Here is a 21,467-nt window from a genome sequence, read left to right on the forward strand (position 1 = left end):
GAGGTCAAAATGGAGAAAGAAATGCGATCTCAATTCCCTTCAGTAAAGTTTTTAATGAGGAAGCATCACCAAGGGAAGCTCAAATGTGTCTTCTCTTGTCATCAGCCTGACTGTCTCAAGCAGGCTGTTCTCAGCAGGGAGAAGTTTCCTATCTGTCCTAGTCCTTAACTTCATACTTCTTGCCAATGGGTTTGCCCTGGTCACGCACCAGGCTGCCAAGCTGTACTTCATTGCCTTCCACGTTGTGGTGGTGATCATGATAATTAAGTAAGTTCAGTGACATTTCTGTCTGTTTGAGGTGGGGAAGCATGGGGCTTAGAGCCACAGCAGGCTGAAGGCCTGAGGTAATGAGTTCACAGGGCTCTTCCTGCCTGGGCAGCTGGAGCACTGCTGTGTGCTTGGGTTGATACGTTTTGGGCTCTGGGTTACAGTGGTTCCCCTGCAAACGCCTCTTGCTGACGGAGGCGTGAAGGGGTACTGAGCCAGGGGACACCTTATGGATGTAAAGGGTGATTCTCCTCCTTAAAAGATGGAACAGACTAGGCAGGAAGGAATGCAGGATTCTGTGTCCCCTGTGGAGAAAGGATTGGGGATGCTTTAGAGAGGGGAAGGGCATCTAGCCCTGAACAAGTCTCATGGACAACCGTACTTACCTCTGTAAAGTGCTGCTTGGGGCTGGAATTTTAAAGAATAAGAATTAAACTGTGTCTAGCTGCAAATCTGACTGGGACTCTGCCAGTTCCTCCATCCCTGTTCAGTGCCAGGCCATGAAGACATGTTGGGGGGCTTTGGCAAATAGCAAAGGTTATCTGTTGCTCTGGGGGCATTTCCACAGTATCTATGCACTGACAGATTTGTACTGATGGGCCAGGAATTCCACAGTCTGCTACTGTGGAAATCGATGAATAATGTGAGGGCTTGCTCTGCAAAAACATAATCCTGCCTTTAATTAATAACATGCCCAAACAGCATGTCTTTCCCCTCCCCCCTTTCAGTATTCTCATAGCATTTATCCTAGAAGCTTTCTTTGTGGAGTACTCACTGGAAAAGAGTGAAGTAGAAACTGCCATTGAGAGGAAAATTCAAGAGCTGGGAGTAGGAATCCAAGAGTAAGTAAACTAAACTACAGGGGAAACATGGTACTTTGTGGGTGGGTCTCTCAACACCTCCAGTTATTGATGGACCGTGTAATCAGATTTTCCTTAGTGATGTGCAGTTGAGAGAAATACAAGAGTTCAGGCATCTGATCTAGGTTTCCAGAGTCTCCTGGGTGAGTTCAGTTCCATTTTATAGCCTCCCCACCATTGTGGTGATCAGATGCCTTAGAAAAACGTGACTCTTATGCATAGGATCTCTTATCTGTACACCTCCACTTTCTCTCACATTTCCCCCTTCCCTCCTGCGCACAGACACCGAGAGAGAGAGAGGGGGGCCTTTGGCAGAGAGGGGTGTTCAGGGAGCTACTTTAGTGAAATCAACAAAACTGCCTCGGGCTGCTCTAGACGCTGTATTCAGAGACAGTCCAATTTCCCTCATTAGACCAGCTGAGTGGCTGCAGTGGGCATCCGGACTCTGATTGAAAGGTGTGGTGTGTGTTGCTTTAAACCCTAGCCTAGAACATGGCTTGGGCAGAGGAGTGTGAGCTCAGGCAGTTGACTTGGCCCATAAGGGGCTAACAGCTAAAATGAGACCCTTTCTGGACAGACATCTCTGCTAATTCCCAGTTGCAGGGTGGGAGGCAGACAGGCATGTTCTCCTTGCTGTAAGAGGCCAGCATTTCGCTGACCCCGCTGGAAGACTGTCAGTAGCAGTTGTTGGTTTTATGTTTAGAATGGGAAAAGGTTGCTGTCCCCTTCTCTGCTTTCTCCTGCCAGAGGTGTGGGGGTTCTGCTCCTGCATCGCAGGGTCTGCTCCATTGATTCTGAGCCATGCTCTGCTTTGCATGCAGAGGGGCTTTTGGGGGAGGGACTTCTGGGGCTCTAAGCCCCAGTAGCAAGAGTCTGGGAGAGCCAGTCCAATTCATGAACTTGTGGAGAGCACTGGAGTGCATTTTTAAGTGGCTTCATAGGGATATATATTTTTATTTAAAGGGAAGAACTACGTGATGGCAAACTAATAGACAACATGGAAACCAACGAGAATGACCTTGGAGGGGAAGAAATAACCAAGAAAAAGTCTAAAGGGCTGATGTTTAAAATAGCTTCTAAAAGTAAGTCCATTCCCAAAGGCTCTTCTCTGGGGAACAAATCCACTGCTGAATTCTCTGCTTGTCTGTCAGGTCTCTGTTGAGATAACAAATATTCCAGGGTGATGAACTGCAGCTGGAAGACTCCTGGGGCTGGCAAACAGAGATTCTTACTAAGTTGCTGTGAATTGGCATTAATCAACCCACAGCAATGAGTCAGTGAGTGCACCCTCGCAGGCTATTGTGGTGTGTGTGTTTTAGGTGCAGTGTGCCTCTACCCAACTGAGCCCCTCTCCAAACGTCCACTCGTGTGCAGTCGCCATTACAGGATGGCATGTTCACTTGGCCATTTGGAAAAAAAGCTTAGTGGGACTCTAGAAGCCACTCCTGATGAGATGAGTTGTTCAAAACCTTAATTCTCTCCTGATGTCTCAAATACAGGTTTCCAATGGACTTCAGGTCCCAAGGCAGGGAGGGGAGCACCCCTGTGGAGGGGTGGCAGAGGAAGCTGATATAAGTGTAGCTGTCCCTGCAGCTAAAACCCACCTAGAGACTTCTTCTAAATCCCCTTTAAACAGCAGGCTGGGACCAAGAAGTCTCTTTCGGACTATTTCCAACCCTCACATATCTTCTCGTCCATGAAGTATGATGGTCACTGGCAGGGCTTAATTTTTTCCAGGGCTCTTGGCTTGGCCGTGCATAGCCCTGGCACCTCTATGCTTGCCGTGTCAGCTACGAAAGTAAAAAATTTGCTTGAGCCGCCAGCACCTCTTTCATCTGAGCATGCCACATGTTTGTGATCAAATGTGGCACGATCAAGCCCAACAGAGAATCAGAACTCAGTTTGGGGTTTTTGGCACCCCAGCCCCAGTCAGATTCTAATAGTGTTTATGCTGTTTTTTATTGTAGCACTTTCTTTGTCAAGCTCCTGGGCTTTACAGCACAAGCTCGTTGCCTGCAGGAGCTACTTACACAGGAACAGTCTTGGTGGTTCAGCTTCTCCAGATGTTAGGAAGCCTCTTTGTTGCTGTTTTCTCCTTGTATCCACTTCACTTTTATCCTGGCTGAGACTCTTTGGTAACTCTTTGCAACTCTTACTGCTTGGTTTAATGCTCATCCTTCCTCTCCAGAAACATTCTCCCTGTGTCTTGATTGTTTCCTGTTGAATCCAGTTGAAGTTCACTATAAGTCTGGATTTTCTGTTTAACGCACAAACTGATTGAAAGCCTGAGTCTAGGGGCCTCGTATAACGCTCCCTGCTTCTTCAAGTGCTCTATCAAAACAGCTTCATTGGGGAAAAAAAACCCTGAAAAGGCAGCAGTTAATGAAAACTGTTTGCTCTTTCATTGTGGATTTGTTCAGGATGTTCAAATAGTTAGCGGACAAAGTGCTAGAAAATGTGTTGTAGGGACCAATCCTACAGAGGGAGGTTCTCACATGTACATGTTTTTACAGTGGTAAATAACACATGCTGATTGAAAGAGCTGCCTTTGTTTGCTGGGGAATGGGGATGTAAACTGGCAGGGTAGACACCTCAGTGACTTGTCACCCAAAGTGAGGAACATATATCACAAAATGACTTAGCCTTTGAGCATAAAGTAAATTAAGGGAATGGCTAACTAGCCTAGGCCACTATAGAAACCAGTGTTGTTTGTTTTTCTTTTCTCAGGGTACAGGACAGTTGATGCTTTGCTTCAGCGTATGTTTGAGGCAGAGATACTACCAGAAGATGATGGGCCATCAGTGGATGAAATCTTAAACCTCTCCCCTGCTGATGTTTACCCAAAGAATCCCACCTTTGACAGCGCTGCATAGTGTGGAGAACAGAAGGAAATAGAAGTGGAAACACTAGCTCTGTCTCTATTAATTCTTAAGAGATCTCTGCTCTGACTCTAATTCATACAACTTTGACACTGTCATGTACAAGATCTTTAGAGTTTTAGAGCAAGTCTGCACAATGATGCTCTTCTGCACATTGGACGGGTTATGTTTAAAGTGGCAGCACCCTGAGTCAGAGTGGTCAGTTTTACCGGGAGTAAAAGTCCACCTATAAATCAAGGAAAGTATTTTCTAAAGGGAAATCTCATGGAGTGTGTATCTTAGCTCGGTCAGAGATCATGCTACCTAAAACTATTGTAGCATTACATATACTATTTAAAAGTCTGACCTTGTTAAGGAGTATTTAGCTACTTGTAACTGGAAATTTTCTAGCACAGTGACTTTTTAGATGCATTACCAGTCAAGACTATGGATAAATGTGTAAGCTAAAATAAAAATGATACAAAAGCCATTTTGCAGTTTGGCACAAAGCTGCTACTTAGTGGGCTATTTTACTAGCCCTTGCCATGACATGCTTTCAAAGGGCTAATTAACCATGGCAGCTAAGTAGGGGGTGGGCAGAGATTGGCCAGTACCTTAACCTTTCTCAGCTGCTAATATTCCACAGCTATGGGCAAATCCAAACAGCTTGAAATGGTGTTCTTCAGAGGGGTGTGTGCAGATAAGCCTCTCACTTGTTTTCTAGAGTCTCTGCTTTCATCAAAAAAGCTCTCGCTGTTCTGGTTGCAAAGAAAGTCATGTCATGGTCTTCAGACTTAACTGATGCAGAGATGTCTGCCTGAGTTTGCAAAGAGCCTCAAACCATTGTTCACTAAAGCATGTGAGGAAGTATCCTGCTGTAAAGAACCACCCAATCTACTGTGAGTAAGCAAGCACTCATGTGGGATAAGCCTGTATCAACACAGTGTTGTGAGAAGGAAGGTATAGTTGATTTCACTTTCATACAGGGGCCACGCAGCTTTCCAAGACTAGGGAAACCCTGCCCTAAGGGTGGAAGGAAACAAGAACAGGTTCTTCACCAGTTATTCTTGGAGGGAGTTGCCTGTGTACATTCATGCTTGTGGGATGGGGGAGGCACTTACCACGAGCCAACTTCAAGTTCTGTCTAGCAATACACCATCTCCCTTTTCCACCCCCAAACGTTTCATGCTGAGGTTACAAAAGGGATAAGTGCCCCCTCCAAACACCTCTGTTCCTCCTGCTAAATCACAAAGGTCTGACCCTAGAACAGTGTCTGAGGGCAAGGAGGGTGGGGAGACTGCGCCATGCCATGCTTTCACACTGCAGTTGTAAATGAAGGATGTTTATACCTCTGCAGGTGGGGACAGTAGAGCTCATGAGGGGAGGGGTGGGAGCACTGGTTTGGAGTCTGGAGGCTTAAAACCTGGGAGCCAGGGCCTGCATTGCCTCTCACAGAAGTCTGGTGAGAACCAAGAGGGGCACTTGACTGGATCTGTGACTACCCTGTCACTAGAAATTCTGCTGTAATGATTCCTACTCAGGGTTAAGATGCATCAGCATTAAGAGAAAACCCAGTTCCAAGCCACTAACTTTTCTACTCAACACAACATGATGCTCATAGAGGGAGGTGTTTTACTACTGAATTGTAGTTTAACACAAAGATGCTGAAGCTTCACAACAGAGGTGACTTCTAATGATATCCGTGGGAATGGTGAATCTCTCCACACTGTGAATCTCTTAGCTATATAAGCAATAAACATTTTTTGGTTACTTATAAAGTACAAAGGGAAATAAAAACCAAGCAGGAATCTTGTTTTGACAAAGAACATTCATATGGGGTACATGGACAGAGACTGGGTCTATCTGACAGCAAAAAACAAAGTTCAGAAGAAGCTGAATTGAAGTGTATTAAGTATGATCCTATGGAAAGAAAAGCATTTTTTCTGACTAAGACTCATTTGGCAATGATTTTTTTCTCCTCTGATAAGTTACTTTATGTACAAACATTTGAAAAATAGAAATAGCCCTAAATTCTCATCACAGCTTTTCCTTCTCTTTTCCTGTGTGAATAGCCTCATCTCCTTTCAGACACACATATACACAGTATATTGACTGAAGCAGTTAATACCCCCACTATTCTTGTCCTTGGGAAGGTGTTTCCTCTATTTGATTTCAGTCCGCTAGGAAGCAGAACAGAACTCCTCTTGTTTCCTGACTAGTAGATTTTGAAGGATCAGGTAGGTATTTGTGCATGGAATCCTGAATGTAACTTTCCTTTCACTTTTTTCTTTGTTGTGGTAAGTCCTTGAACAATATTGTTCACCTGTCACTGAACAAGGGTAGAGAACACCATCTTCTGAGAAGCAGTCATACAGAAGAGTTTCTGGCAGACTTTAGATGAATAATCTTGGTCCTGTGAACAAATGGATAAGCAGCACAAAGACATCCTGCTGCTACTATAAATCCTAAACTGCACCATGCACAAAATATAGACCAGCTGTATCCATGTTCCACATCATTAGGAAGACTATATATGAATGCTGGTAGGCGGTTTAGATCATATGATATACTTGCTGCATAAGTGCACAGAGAAATAGTGCAAAATATTCCTGTAAACAAAACATATTCTCAGGGTTAGTAGATTTATACAGTCTGGGATAAATAAAAGAGCAAACACATCCCTGTTAAACATAGTTTTTATAAATCAAAAAACTAGGCAAAAGCTGTTTTCTTACTTGGATAGAACGTGTGGTATTAATGCTGGCATTCGCAATGTTTCAAGGTCTTATCTGACTATACAAGTCTTTGAGCGCTGGCTCTGTATTTTAATTATGAACTTAATATAACTTCTTCTAGTTCCTACTTGAAAAAAGAACAGGAGAACCAGCACAGGGGGGGACCCTTTTGTAGTGATAATCAGGATGGGCCATTTCCAACAGTCTCTTGTTGGAGTCTGTTTTTTAAGTTTTTTTTGTTGTAATATTGCGACTTTTAGGTCTGTAATCAAGAGACCAGGGAGATTGAAGTGTTCTCCAACTGGTTTCTGAATGCTGAATTGGAATTAATTTGCAAACTGGACACCATTAAATTAGGCTTGAATGTAAAGACTGGGAGTGGATCTGTCATTACACAAAGTAAAACTATTTCCCAATGTTTAGTTTCCCCCCCTACTGTTCCTCACACGTTCTTGTCAACTGCTGGAAATGGCCCATCTTGATTATCACTACAAAAGAGTTTTTTTGGTTTTGTTTTTTGTTTTTTTTTCTCTCCTGCTGGTAATAGCTCACTTTAACTGATCACTCTCATTATAGTGTGTATGATAACACCCATTGTTTCATGTTCTCTGTGTATATATATCTCTTCCTACTGTATTTTCCGCTGCATGCATCCGATGAAGGGGGTTTTAGCCCACAAAAGCTTATGCTCAAATAAATGTGTTAGTCTCTAAGGTGCCACAAGTCCTCCTGTTCTTTTGCGGATATAGACTAACATGGCTGCTACTCTGATACTTGAAAAAACGCTCTCAGTTTTTACAAGCAGTTTAAGGTTTGTTGCAGTTGTTACCCCACAATTCTTTTAGAGCAGGCGTGTTAAGTGCCCCACCTGTGGATTCATGAGGCCTGCTTAACATATTCAGATTGGAGACTTCTCTTCATGCACTCCTTAAGACCCAGGGTTGAGAGCAGCCCCTTCACACCTCACAAGATCCATGGTGGGCTGAGGCAATAGTTTTGTATGCACTTGACAAAATCTAGTCTGTACGTGTAATTTACTCAAACATGCATCCCCAGCCAACCTTCCCCAACATAGCTCTGATGTGGAGGAGTGAGGTCCTCGTCTCTCAGCCACTGCACACCTGTCTGCAGGAGCTCCTCTCCCTGTCCAATGTGTCCCTCCTGGCTCTGCAGCAATCTATGGGGCTAGATTTTTCAGTATGCAGTGAAATTAGCTATACACATCCAGCCACAATGAATTTTTCCTTAAGCTTGCACTTTACAAGTTTATGGAATAAAATCTATGGTGCATGCTCAGATGTGGTTTTCAGAGGTTAATAACTTGGTCAAATCAATATAAATTTCCTCCAGACCAGGGAAAATAATTGCTTCTTATTAAGGTCTTTTCCCACAATGAATTTAACCTTTCCTACCCTTTTCCATTTTTGCTAGTTACAAATGAAAGACTTTTTTTTTAATAATACAAACCAAACAACACCTGCCCACCTTCACTCTGCAAAAACAGCTGAACACTTTTCCTCAAACTTCCCCAAAAAGTTCATTTTTAGGAAAAGACCAATGATGGAAAACAGTAACGTGAGGGGTGAAAGTTGCAAGAAGTTATAAATGACTGGGACAAAAATAAAATTGTTACACTGACTTAACAACTGCTGCTTTTGTTGTAATTTAGACTTCTCCTTTGTTGTTTCAAGGACAGAGTGAAGAAGAAGACATGGGGCGGGGGGAAACCTATTCACTCATCTTCCCCACTAACGTGAAGTTTAGGGATAGATTTTTGTCTTTAGACCCAGTCTTGTGCAAAAGAGGGGATGTAAACTGCACCCCTCCAGGAATAGCCCTGGCAGATTTTGTAACTCAAACACAATTTAGTCTCAGCCTCCCTCTTTGCTTTGGAAAGAAATCATTTCCCAGCAAATTATGACACTCCCCCCATGCTGTCTCAGGTTTGCTGGCTGGTAATTGAAGGCAAGGAGCCCAGGCTCTGCCCACTCTTCCTCATCCACATGCTCAAGCAGGGAAGTAAGCAATGGCACAATGCCCACTTGCCCCTGCACGCCCGGTCCTAGAGTTTGCACAGTCTGTAATGGAGTGCCCTTACCCCTTCTTTCTCCCAGGCACAGGTATGGAGCATGAAGGACAAACTTTTTATTCCCTTTTTGGAAGAAGAAATTAAATAGTCCCTTTCTGTCTTCTTATAGTACTCAGAAAAATCTTGCCTGCTTTTTTGACATCTACCCAAATAGCTGCAGTGGAAAGTCAGTTCTAAGTGGAAAGTCAGTTCTAAGTGGAAAGATCAAAGGAAGGTGTTCTCTGCTGATGGATAACAAGCACAGTCTACCAAAGAGAAACCTAATCAAGGGCTTCATTTGTAATTAGCACACAAAGATGGCACAATACCTGTCATAAGGAATAGAAGGCCTGCCACGTGCTGCGTGAGGCTTTCCTCCCAAAAGAAACTGACTGCCGCTACAATGCATCCACAGAGAAGAACAGCAGCTGCCATGCCCAGAAAACCAGCCGTGATTCTTCTTAAATCTGCTTCCATATAAGAAGTAGAGCAGAGATTAAACATCACCCTTTTGCTTAGAGCAAAAAAGACAATGACAAGGAACTATTTACAAACCCTGTTGGCAAATGCATGTTAATGCATATTGGAAGAATCTTTCGAGCCACTCATAGGCAAAGCTGGGTTCTAAATTAATTGTAACCACTCCATAAGATGATGTGGGCTCCACAGTGGATAGCTGACTAAACAACCTCCTCAGAGGACTAAACCCTCCTCAATGTGTAGCAATGGTTAAAAGAGCAAACAAAATGTTTAGATGTAGATGCAATGGAACAGAAACTAATACTGAAAGTGTTCTAATGTCACCGCCAGCACCAATGATGTGACCTGACCTGGAATACCAGTTCTGGTCACCCTATCTAAGAGACCACAGCAGATAATACAAGTGGTTTAGAGACAGACAACAAGAAGGATTAGGGTCATGAAAAAAATTAACTTTCAAGTGAGAAGGAAAAGATTGGGACTGTTCAGACAGGAGAGGAATAAGAGGGGACTTGACAGAGGTATAGAATATAATAAGCAGTACAGAAAAATTAAACCAGGGGTTGGTTCCTATTTACCCTTTCTCATAACACAGAATGAGGGGATATCTAATGAAATTGCGAGGCAACAAATTTAAAACAGATAAAAGCAAATACATTTTTACATATTGTGCAGTTAGCCTGTAGAACTCATTGCCACAAGATATAATTTAGGCCAAGAGTCTATCAGGATTCAAAAAAAGACTGACCAATTATCTGAATAACAAGAACATCCAGAGTTACATCAGATGGGATTTAAAATAAAAAAAAAAGATTTAGAAGGATATAAACAGCCATGCTTCGGGGCATAAGCCAACCTGTAAAGGATAGGGGCTAGGAAGATATTTCCCTGTAGGTAGGTTATTCCATATTTGCTTACTATGGGATTTCTTACCCCTTTCTTCAAAGCGTCTGATACTGGCCCCTGGCCAGAGAGAGGTTACTGGACTAGACAGAGCCCTGGTCTGATTCAGGATGGCAAACCCTATCTACAGACCAGCATGTTGTCTTGCTTTTTCATGTGAAACACTGACAGAGTTATGGAGAATCTTGTGCATCCCCAGATGAGAGGCTGACAATTTGTGTACTTACGAAGCAGATGCCACTCATCTTGCTGGATGGTCTTGGTTAAATTGAATGGAATGTTTCGTAAGTGCATTGGTTGGGAGAAGTGGTATTTGATAGCTGTGCATCTCTGAACAATACCTTCAGGAAAGGAAGGAACAGACTTCATTAACCCACCTGCTAAAAACCAAGCAGGTTCCCCCAGAGAATACTGTGTTAAACACTGACAGCAAGGCTGTAAATTGTCTTCTAATATAATTAGTCCACAGTGCATTCTCTCCATTTGCTCTCCCCGTGCCCACAGACTACCTCGCAGCTTCTACCCTGCACTTCCAGTTCCACACCCAACACCACCTCTCCCTACAAATGGCAGAAGCTTGATGCTAGTGAGAGATGCACAAGCTCCTCGGGCTGGGAGAGTTCACCCGCGTGTGGACATGCACACGCACACATCCACCCGCTGGTCTGCATTCACCCTGGAGCCTTTTCTAAGGAGCCCTCTCCCCCCACAAGATGTTGAAGGAAATCCAGCCCCACAAGGTCCCAGGAACTTGGGGACAAATTTTTATAAGTTCCTAAGTGATTTAGGAGCCTGTCCATTTTTTTCAGAAGAGATGTAGGCAATAAGGAGCCCTAATCTCATTGAAAGTCAATGGGATACAGACAGGACCTAGCAACCAATGACTCTTGAATAAGGCCTTCCCCATCTCTCCTTAGAGAACAACAGTCCCCCAGCTTGAGATCAAAGGACTGGAGAGGTACGAAGTGGGGAGATAAGTGTTGGCTGCTGGAAGGAGTCGGGACTCACCTGGGGTCTGATGAAGGAGGTCAGACACAGAGCGAGACCTTGAATCAAGGGGTTCCTTACAGCTTGGCTGGGCTCTGGGTTAACCAGAATGACCTATGCTTTAACCTTCAGTTCTCTATACTACCCTAAGGACTTCCTATGCTGTGTTCCAGATGACTAATAAACCTGACTGTTTGGACAACGCTGGGTGAGTGTCGTTGCAAATAATGGGCGAGGTGCATGAACCCCTGCAGAGTGGACAAGTCTCCATCAGGGATCTGTCTCAGCTGGACTTGCTGAATGAACGGAGCTCACGGTGTGAAGCAGAGGTTCTGCAGGCCCAGAGGTCCAGTCTAAGGAGGTAGTGAAGCCACATAGCTTACCCTGGAGGAAAAGGGAGACCCCTAAGGGGTCTGGCACATTGAAGGGGTTCCTCCTACAGACCAATCCAAAGCTGGGGACATAGCACCAATCCTGTGGATCTGTGATGGGTGGGATGTCACAGTATGTAGCAGCTGCTGCTCCTATGCGCGCTCCCCCAGCACATGTAGAGCTGTCTGGCTGTGCTCTCAGCAGAACAAATGCCTACAAGATCCACCACTGGCGGTGTTCCCTGGCACTCCCCAAAAGGGGCTGTTGCTTTAACAGCCAATACCTGGCCCTGTACGGATAACCCCATGTTTGCTTTGCAATAAGGCAGTCTGGCTCCATTGTAAGGAAGCTGAAGTGCCCAGTGTACTGCCCTGACCGGCAGCTGCATAGCTGTTCTTAGGGGCTGATGGTGCAAGGTGCTGAGCACTCTCACTGATTTCAGGTGGGGCTTGGGGTAATCAGCACTTGGCAGGATCCAGCCCTTTCCCGCTAAGCTCAATGACATTGTGACAGGTTGCATAGCATCAGTGAAAGGCTTCATGACAGAGAAACCATGAGCAATTCTGTGGTACTTGTGAGGCAAACCTGCAGCCAGACCAGGGCTGCTTACTCAGCTGCACTGAAGCATTCCGTAAGCACTCTGCAGTGACACACCCCTAGACACACTGCAGCAGCTTATCCCTGGGCAGGGCCTGGGTCAGATGTGTCTGTCTTGTCTATTTAGATGGTCAGCTCTTTGGGGGGCAGGGAATGTTTCTTCTTTGAGGGGCCCTGTGCATTTCCCACTTGTGATTCTTGTGGGCTAATGTGCCCTGGCTTCAAGTGCAAATGCCAAGAGGAGAGGGAGTCAATCCCACAGGTGTGACTGCACAGAGGGAACTCCCAAAGAACAAGATACTATTGCAATATAAATAATAATGAAACTAAACTGGTTCCATGAGGAGCTGAAAGTGAATCACCCAGGAAGGGCACTGAGTAAGAACTCTCCCCCTCCCTTGCCAAGGGCATCAGGGACAGGTCAGAGGACAGCCAGGCTACTTGGAGAGGTGCTGAATTGTAGGAAGCATGAGAGCTGGATGGAGATGGAGTCAAGGAAGGAGATGGCTGAACCCAATATGTGAACTTTGTCTCGCATCCTCAAAGGCATTTAGGGGCCCAACTCCCACTGGTTTCACTGAAAGTTAGGTGCCTAAATACCCTGGAGGATCTGGAACCTTCCTTGTGAACCCTTTCTACCAGCACCTAGCCAGTGCGGTGTGAAGTGACCTCAGCTTGGAGCACTGGAATTTACTATTTTCCACCCACCACAATGGTTCCCTTTCACTATCTTTTTAGTTAAGATACTTTTGTGTCTCGGACCACAGTGAATTTGCCCCAATAACAGTTTATTTTCAAAAGGAAACACTCTTCTGACCTCTAGTGAGATGCACAAGAGGAGCAAACTTGGGACACTCAGTCAAGGTGACATCCAAGAGGTACTGGCTGTGGGAGATCAGCTGGCCACATGGGATGGCAGGAACTGGGGACCAAATGTTACTGATGTCTTTTTAGTTTAATTTACTATTAAAACAGATTAAACCCTTTTTAACTAAAAGGAGACAGCATATGGAAAATAAAGGGATGCAAGGTTGTGATCTGAATTTAACTATGCTGCAAAGGTGTTTTTTCTGAAGTGGTAAGCAACTGTAAATGCATTTGTTACTAACATACTTAATATGAGTCTCAGGAAAGAGGCCTATGCCTGAGAGAGCGGTGATGTTTATGGAAAGGAAAAAGTTACCTGTCTGCAGACACAATGATTATGTGTTTAGATTAGAGTTCATCTCTATGGGAATATCTATAAAAGGTCCTCTCATGCTAGTCAGGAATTAACGGGATGGACACACCAGTGTAAGACTAGAGAGAGAGAGGCAATGCAGGGCCTTTGTGATTTCTCTCATTGTACATATTAATATATGAAAGATACTCTCTGGGACATTTTGAGATGCATCCTCAGCTGGTGTAAATCTTCATATTTGCACTGAAGTCAATGGAGGGATGCCAATTTACACAAGCGGAGCAGCTGGCCCTTGGACTTTAATCAGAAGTCAAGAATGTTGGCTGCAGAGAACAAATGCCATTTTGGGTATAAACAGAGGCATGGGGAATGGGTTATGAGCAGGGCTGGCCCTGAAAATACAACATCCATCCCAGGGAAGGTATTTGCATGTGCTCTAGGGTGTAGCTGACTCCAAATCCAAAATGTTATTCCTTAAGGCACAAGCAATTAAATGTCACAATGAGTCTGCTGATCATGAGCATAAGAACACTTAAAGCAATATCTATTTTTGCATTTCTCTACTAATTTGCAAGTGTATTACTTGGCTTAAGATGGTATGAAATGCAGCACTCACATGTGCATCTTCATTGCCATAATGCAAGCTATTTACCTTATTCTCAGGCCAATCTGGTAAACGAAATTTTGTGTCTTCAGAGGCACACCTTTGAAATGTTTCATTAAGTTACAGATATTTTGTGCAACATTCACTCCACCTAATGTTAACAATATAACTAACTACCCTATTCCTCTAATCAAGTGGCTAAAGAAGAGAAAGTGATGTCTGCTCACCCTTTTGAGCATGAAATAGTGTATTACACATTATTTGTTGGTGTAATTAAAAGGTTTATAATACTTATATAATATCAGAGTTAAATATTAGGAAAAAACAAAACAACTAACCAAACAAACAAAAAACCTGCATGAAGTCAATATGTGTAGTTTGAAAATGTTTAATCTATTGATGCAACATAAAAGAAACATATTATCTTTGTTCCCCAATATGTACTAAAGAAGAACATTAGCCCATATGTATGTGACATAAGGCTTGGCTGTTCTACAAAGATCTAATTTAACAGATGACAATGAAGGAAGGAAGCAGAAAAGTCACATCTCAGATTCGGGTGACAAATGATGCAAATGTTTCTTGACTATTCCTTTTAATTTCTGAAGAGAGAGAAGTGTTATTATCTGGGCTATATTTGTTTTTTTCACTTAGGAGGAACAGAGGTTCTACTAGATGACCAGCGCATATTTTTACACAAAGAGGAGATGTACAGGAGGCCTGTTGAAGGCTGCTTCAGGTACACAGAGAAGTAACAAAAAATGGCCTGCTTAATATTAGGCAACATACGCTTAGACGTACACAGCAGCCTAACTGTGGGAGCAGTAGAAGAGTAGCTACTGTAACTGTAGGCCAGCTACTCCTGCACATAAAGCCCTGGCAGCCAATCCCAGAGGAGGGTGGGTGCTGAGGGCCCTGCCGAAAGGGCCAGAGAACACCTCAGGGTGCATGTGGATTGGTGGGTAAGAGGGTGCACAGTTAAGGGGTGCATAATCCACAGTAGCCGTTCATAGGGGATGTGGGAGCATGGTGCATTAAAGGTGCACAGTGCCAATGCATTCCTAGGTCAGGGGATACATGGTGTTTGGGCAGGGGAATCTTGGATGCACACAGTGCCTGGGCACTGAAGGCACTGGGGGTATATAGTACCTATGCACTGGGAGTCCATGGTGTACTAAGGGTGCATAATTCACATGCATTTGGAGCACAGGGGTCCGCGCGGGGGGTGACCGTGGGGGGGGTGCAAGGCACGCGGGGGGTGACCGTGGGGGGGTGCAAGGCGCACGCTGGCCACGCAGGGGGTGGTCTGGGGGTGTGTGCAAGGCGCACGCTGGGCGCACCGGGGGTAGAGTCGGGGGTGCAAGGTGCACAGTGGCCGCGCAGCGGGTAGTGTTGGAGGGGGGTGCAAAGCGCGCAGGGGGCCGCGCAGGGGGGGTGCAAGGCGCACAGGGGGGTGCATGGCGCATGGTGGGGTGAAAGGCGCGCAGGGGGGGTGAAAGGCATGCAGGGGGCCGCGCAGGGGGGGTGCAAGGCGCGCAGGGGGGTTCATGGCGCATGGTGGGGTGCAAGGTGCGCGGGGGGGGGTGAAAGGCGCGCAGGGGGGTGCAAGGCACGCAGGGGGTCACGCCGGGGGGGTGCAAGGCACGCAGGGGGCCACGCCGGGGGGGTGCATTTTGTGCAGGGGGCCACGCCAGGGGGGTGCATTTTGCGCAGGGGGCTGCGCGGGGGGGGTGCAAGGCGCAGGGGCGGAGCAAGGAGCGCAGAGGCCGTGCAGGAGAGGGTGCATGGCACGCGCGGGGGAGGGTGCAAGGCGCGCACGGGGGGTGCAAGGCGCACGGGGGGGGGTGCAAGGCGCCCTGGGGACCACATGGAGGGGTTGCAAAGCGTGCAGGGGACCACGCAGGGAGGGGTGCAAGGCGCGCAGAGGGCCGCGCGGGGAGGGGTGCATGGCGCACGGGGGGCCGCGAGGGGCAGATGCATGGCGCGCGGGAGGGTGCAAGGGGTGCAGGGGGCCGCGCACGGGGGTGCAAGGCACGTAGGGGGCCACGCGGGGGGTTCATTGCACGCAGGGGGCCGCGCGGGGGGTGCAAGGCGCCCAAGGGGCCTCGCAGGGGGGTGCAAGGCGCCCAAGGGGCCGCGCGGGGGGGGGGGGTGCAAGGCGCGCAGGGGACCGCGCGGGGGGGTGCAAGGCGCGCAGGGGACTGCGCAGGAGAGGGTGCATAGCGCGCGCGGGGGGGTGCAAGGCGCCCGGGGGAGGGTGCAAGGCGCGCAGGGGACCGCGCGGGGGAGGGTGCAAGGCGCGCAGGGGACAGCGCGCGGGGGGGGTGCAAGGCGCGCAGGAGGCCGCGCGGGGGGGGTGCAAGGCGCGCAGGGGACCGCGCGGGGGAGGGTGCAAGGCGCGCAGGGGGCCGCGCGGGGAGGGTGCAAGGCGCGCAGGGGGCCGCGCGGGGGGGGTGTGCAAGGCGCGCAGGGGGCCACGCGGGGTGGGTGCAAGGCGCGCAGGGGGCCGCGCGGGGGGGGTGCATTGCGCGCAGGGGGCCGCGCGGGGGGGGTGCAAGGCGCGCAGGGGGCCGCGCGGGGGGAGGGTGCAAGGCGCGCAGGGGGCCGCGCAGGGGAGGGGTGCAAGGCGCACAGGGGACCGCGCGGGGGGGGGTGCATGGCTCGCGCGGGGGAGGGTGCATAGCGCGCGCGGGGGGGTGCAAGGCGCGCGAGGGGGGGTGCAAGGCGCGCAGGGGACCGCGCGGGGGGGGTGCAAGGCGCGCAGGGGGCCGCGCGGGGGAGGGTGCAAGGCACGCAGGGGGCCGCGCGGGGGAGGGGTGCAAGGCGCGCAGTGGACCGCGCCGGGGAGGGTGCAAGGCGCGCAGGGGACCGAGCGCGGGGGGGTGCAAGGTGCGCGGGGGGGTGCAAGGCGCGCAGGGGACCGCGCACGGGGGGGTGCAAGGCGTGCAGGGGACCGCGCGGGGGAGGGCGCAAGGCGCGCAGGGGGCCGCGCGGGGGAGGGTGCAAGGCGCACAGGGGGCCGCGCGGGGGAGGGTGCAAGGCGCGCAGGGGACCGCGCGGGGGGGCGGTGCAAGGCGCGCAGGGGGCCGCGCGGGGGAGGGTGCAAGGCGCGCAGGGGACCGCGCGGGGGAGGGTGCAAGGCGCGCAGGGGACCGCGCGTGGGGGGTGCAAGGCGCGCAGGGGACCGCGCGCGGGAGGGTGCAAGGCGCGCAGGGGACCGCGCGGGGGGGTTGCAAGGCGCGCAGGGGGCCGCGCGGGGGGGGTGCAAGGCGCGCAGGGGACCGCGCGGGGGGGTTGCAAGGCGCGCAGGGGGCTGCGCGGGGGGTGCAAGGCGCGCAGGGGGCTGCGCGGGGGAGGGTGCAAGGCGCGCAGGGGACCGCGCGGGGGGGCGGTGCAAGGCGCGCAGGGGGCCGCGCGGGGGAGGGTGCAAGGCGCGCAGGGGACCGCGCGGGGGAGGGTGCAAGGCGCGCAGGGGACCGCGCGTGGGGGGTGCAAGGCGCGCAGGGGACCGCGCGCGGGAGGGTGCAAGGCGCGCAGGGGACCGCGCGGGGGGGTTGCAAGGCGCGCAGGGGGCCGCGCGGGGGGGGTGCAAGGCGCGCAGGGGACCGCGCGGGGGGGTTGCAAGGCGCGCAGGGGGCTGCGCGGGGGGTGCAAGGCGCGCAGGGGACCGCGCGCGGGGGGGTGCAAGGCGCGCAGGGGACCGCGCGCGGGGGGGGGTGCAAGGCGCGCAGGGGACCGCGCGGGGGAGGGTGCAAGGCGCGCAGGGGGCCGCGCGGGGAGGGTGCAAGGCGCGCAGGGGGCCGCGCGGGGGAGGGTGCAAGGCGCGCAGGGGGCTGCGCGGGGCGGTGCAAGGCGCGCAGGGGACCGCGCGGGGGAGGGTGCAAGGCGCGCAGGGGGCCGCGTGGGGGGGGGTGCAAGGCGCGCAGGGGGCCGCGCGGGGGGGGGTGTGGCTCGCGCGGGGGGGGTGCATGGCGCGCAGGGGACCGCGCGGGGGGGGGTGCATGGCTCGCGCGGGGGAGGGTGCATAGCGCGCGCGGGGGGGGTGCAAGGCGCGCGAGGGGGGGTGCAAGGCGCGCAGGGGACCGCGCGGGGGGGGGAGCAAGGCGCGCAGGGGGCCGCGCGGGGGAGGGTGCAAGGCGCGCAGGGGGCCGCGCGGGGGAGGGTGCAAGGCGCGCAGTGGACCGCGCCGGGGAGGGTGCAAGGCGCGCAGGGGACCGAGCGCGGGGGGGTGCAAGGTGCGCGGGGGGGTGCAAGGCGCGCAGGGGACCGCGCGCGGGGGGGTGCAAGGCGTGCAGGGGACCGCGCGGGGGAGGGCGCAAGGCGCGCAGGGGGCCGCGCGGGGAGGGTGCAAGGCGCGCAGGGGGCCGCGCGGGGGGGGTGCAAGGCGCGCAGGGGGCCGCGCGGGGGGGGTGCAAGGCGCACAGGGGGCCGCGCGGGGGGGGGGTGCAAGGCGCGCAGGGTGCCGCGCGGGGGGTGGTGTGGCTCGCGCGGGGGGGGGTGCATGGCGCGCAGGGGGCCGCGCGGCGGGGGGGTGCAAGGCGCGCAGGGGACCGCGCGGCGGGGGGGTGCAAGGCGCGCAGGGGACCGCGCGGGGGGGGTGCAAGGCGCGCAGGGGGCCGCGCAGGGGGGGGTGTGGCTCACGCGGGGGGGGTGCAAGGCGCGCAGGGGACCGCGCGGGGGAGGGTGCAAGGCGCGCAGGGGACCGCGCGGGGGGGCGGTGCAAGGCGCGCAGGGGGCCGCGCGGGGGAGGGCGCAAGGCGCGCAGGGGACCGCGCGCGGGAGGGCGCAAGGCGCGCAGAGGGCCGCGCGGGGGGGTTGCAAGGCGCGCAGGGGGCCGCGCGGGGGGGGTGCAAGGCGCGCAGGGGACCGCGCGGGGGGGGTTGCAAGGCGTGCAGGGGGCCGCGCGGGGGGTGCAAGGCGCGCAGGGGGCTGCGCGGGGGGTGCAAGACGCGCAGGGGACCGCGCGCGGGGGGGTGCAAGGCGCGCGGGGGGGTGCAAGGCGCGCGGGGGGGTGCAAGGCGCGCAGGGGACCGCGCGCGGGGGGGGGTGCAAGGCGCGCAGGGGGCCGCGCGGGGCGGTGCAAGGCGCGCAGGGGACCGCGCGGGGGAGGGTGCAAGGCGCGCAGGGGGCCGCGTGGGGGGGGTGCAAGGCGCGCAGGGGGCCGCGCGGGGGGGGTGTGGCTCGCGCGGGGGGTGTGCATGGCGCGCAGGGGGCCGCGCGGCGGGGGGGGTGCAAGGCGCGCAGGGGACCGCGCGGGCGGGGTGCAAGGCGCACAGGGGGCCGCGCGGGGGGGGGGTGTGGCTCGCGCGGGGGGGGTGCAAGGCGCGCAGGGGACCGCGCGGGGGAGGGTGCAAGGCGCGCAGGGGACCGCGCGGGGGAGGGTGCAAGGCGCGCAGGGGACCGCGCGGGGGAGGGTGCAAGGCGCGCAGGGGGCCGCGCGGGGAGGGTGCAAGGCGCGCAGGGGGCCGCGCGGGGCGGTGCAAGGCGCGCAGGGGACCGCGCGGGGGGGGTGCAAGGCGCGCAGGGGACCGCGCGGGGGGGGTGCAAGGCGCGCAGGGGACCGCGCGGGGGGTGCAAGGCGCGCAGGGGACCGCGCGCGGGGGGGGTGCAAGGCGCGCAGGGGACCGCCCGGGGGGGTTGCAAGGCGCGCAGGGGGCCGCGCGGGGGGGGTGCAAGGCGCGCAGGGGGCCGCGCGGGGGAGGGTGCAAGGCGCGCAGGGGGCCGCGCGGGGGAGGGTGCAAGGCGCGCAGGGGGCCGCGCGGGGGGGGGTGCCCGCTGCCCCGTGCCGCGCTCCCTGACCTCTCTCCACCAGGCTGTCCAGGTCCGGGTCGACGCCCAGGGAGTAGCATTTCCTCCACAGGCCGGCGTAGCTGGCGAAGAGCGGGCGGGCGCAGCCGGACTGCAGCACGCCCAGCCCCGGCAGCGCCGGGGGGCGGCGAGCGGGCTCGGGGCCGGGGGGCGGCCCGGCGCGGCGGGGGCCGCGGCGGCGCAGGGGCAGGGGCAGCAGGCGGGGGCGCTGGGCGCGGCGCTCGCAGCCGGCGCGGTGCCGCCGGGGGTCGGTCTCGTACCAGTGGTCGGTGAGGAGGGCGGTGAGCAGCAGCCCCAGGGCGCACAGGCTGAGGCACAGGCTGAGCGCGCTGACCAGCGCCCGCCTCCGCCCCATGGCTCCGCCGCCCCGGCCCCCGGCCCGCTGCCCTCACGCCGCCGGGCGCCCGCCGCCACAGCCCGGCCACATGCCGGCTGCAGCACAAAGGACAGCGGCGCCGCCCCGCCCCGCCGCGCCGCCGCCGCCAGGGGGATCCCGGCCGCTCCCTCCGAGCCCGGCTCCGCCCCGCGCCCGCCCCCCGCGGCCGGCCCCTGCCCAGAGCCCTCACGGGACCGCCCCGGTTCCCGCGCTCTGCGGCCCGGGGATCCGGGGCCAGCCCCCGCCCGCCGTGGGCGTGTGAAGAGCGGAGTCACAGGGTGCCCCCCCCCTGTGAGGGTGTGAGGGGGGAGTCATAGGGTCCCCCTTGTGAGGGTGTGAGGGGGGAGTCATAGGGTCCCCCCTGTGAGGGTGTGAGGGGGGAGTCATAGGGTCCCCCTTGTGAGGGTGTGAGGGGGGAGTCATAGGGTCCCCCCTGTGAGGGTGTGAGGGGGGAGTCATAGAGTCCCCCCTGTGAGGGTGTGAGGGGGGAGTCATAGGGTCCCCCTTGTGAGGGTGTGAGGGGGGAGTCATAGGGTCCCCCCTGTGAGGGTGTGAGGGGGGAGTCATAGGGTCCCCCCGTGAGGGTGTGAGGGGGGAGTCATAGGGTCCCCCCTGTGAGGGTGTGAGGGGGGAGTCATAGGGTCCCCCTTGTGAGGGTGTGAGGGGGGAGTCATAGGGTCGCCCCTGTGAGGGTGTGAGGGGGGAGTCATAGGGTCCCCCCTGTGAGGGTGTGAGGGGGGAGTCATAGGGTCGCCCCTGTGACGGTGTGAGGGGGGAGTCATAGGGTCCCCCTTGTGAGGGTGTGAGGGGGGAGTCATAGGGTCCCCCCGTGAGGGTGTGAGGGGGGAGTCATAGGATCCCCCTTGTGAGGGTGTGAGGGGGGAGTCATAGGGTCCCCCCTGTGAGGGTGTGAGGGGGGAGTCATAGGGTCCCCCCTGTGAGGGTGTGAGGGGGGAGTCATAGGGTCCCCCTTGTGAGGGTGTGAGGGGGGAGTCATAGGGTCGCCCCTGTGACGGTGTGAGGGGGGAGTCATAGGGTCCCCCTTGTGAGGGTGTGAAGGTTGAAGTCATAGGGTCGCCCCTGTGAGGGTGTGAGGGGGGAGTCATAGGGTCGCCCCTGTGAGGGTGTGAGGGGGGAGTCATAGGGTCCCCCCTGTGAGGGTGTGAGGGGGGAGTCATAGGGTCGCCCCTGTGACGGTGTGAGGGGGGAGTCATAGGGTCCCCCTTGTGAGGGTGTGAAGGTTGAAGTCATAGGGTCGCCCCTGTGAGGGTGTGAGGGGGGAGTCATAGGGTCGCCCCTGTGACGGTGTGAGGGGGGAGTCATAGGGTCCCCCTTGTGAGGGTGTGAAGGTTGAAGTCATAGGGTCGCCCCT

At 54.4% G+C, this 21,467-nt stretch overlaps 2 protein-coding genes across 5 annotated transcripts in view; one reads left to right on the plus strand and one right to left on the minus strand.

The window, feature by feature from the left end:
- LOC140909755 (two pore channel protein 2) overlaps positions 1-7,433 on the plus strand; it is a 31,418-nt gene extending 23,985 nt beyond the window's left edge. Inside the window, exons 16-19 of the mRNA XM_073339802.2 lie at positions 177-267; positions 996-1,109; positions 2,091-2,209; positions 3,855-7,433. Of these exons, the coding sequence (XP_073195903.2) occupies positions 177-267; positions 996-1,109; positions 2,091-2,209; positions 3,855-4,000 (470 nt within the window). The 3' untranslated portion in view covers positions 4,001-7,433. The remainder of the gene's footprint in view (positions 1-176; positions 268-995; positions 1,110-2,090; positions 2,210-3,854) is intronic.
- On the minus strand, positions 3,068-20,154 carry TMEM178A (transmembrane protein 178A). Of its 4 annotated transcripts, none has more exons than XM_073339803.2 (4): positions 19,711-20,154; positions 10,399-10,512; positions 9,118-9,255; positions 3,068-6,594 (listed from the first exon to the last, which is right to left on the minus strand). In XM_073339803.2, exons 1-4 carry the CDS (start codon positions 20,072-20,074, stop codon positions 6,353-6,355), a joined length of 858 nt encoding a protein of 285 aa, XP_073195904.1. In that variant the 5' UTR covers positions 20,075-20,154; the 3' UTR covers positions 3,068-6,352. The 4 variants fall into 4 exon arrangements, with proteins under 4 accessions (XP_073195904.1, XP_073195906.1, XP_073195905.2 ...); XM_073339805.2 differs by having other exon boundaries at positions 9,118-9,258; positions 19,980-20,059; XM_073339804.2 differs by having other exon boundaries at positions 9,118-9,258; positions 19,711-19,789.
- Positions 20,155-21,467: the final 1,313 nt, after the last annotated feature.

This window comes from Lepidochelys kempii, chromosome 3, assembly GCF_965140285.1.
Source record: "Lepidochelys kempii isolate rLepKem1 chromosome 3, rLepKem1.hap1, whole genome shotgun sequence".
NCBI lineage: Eukaryota > Metazoa > Chordata > Testudines > Cheloniidae > Lepidochelys > Lepidochelys kempii.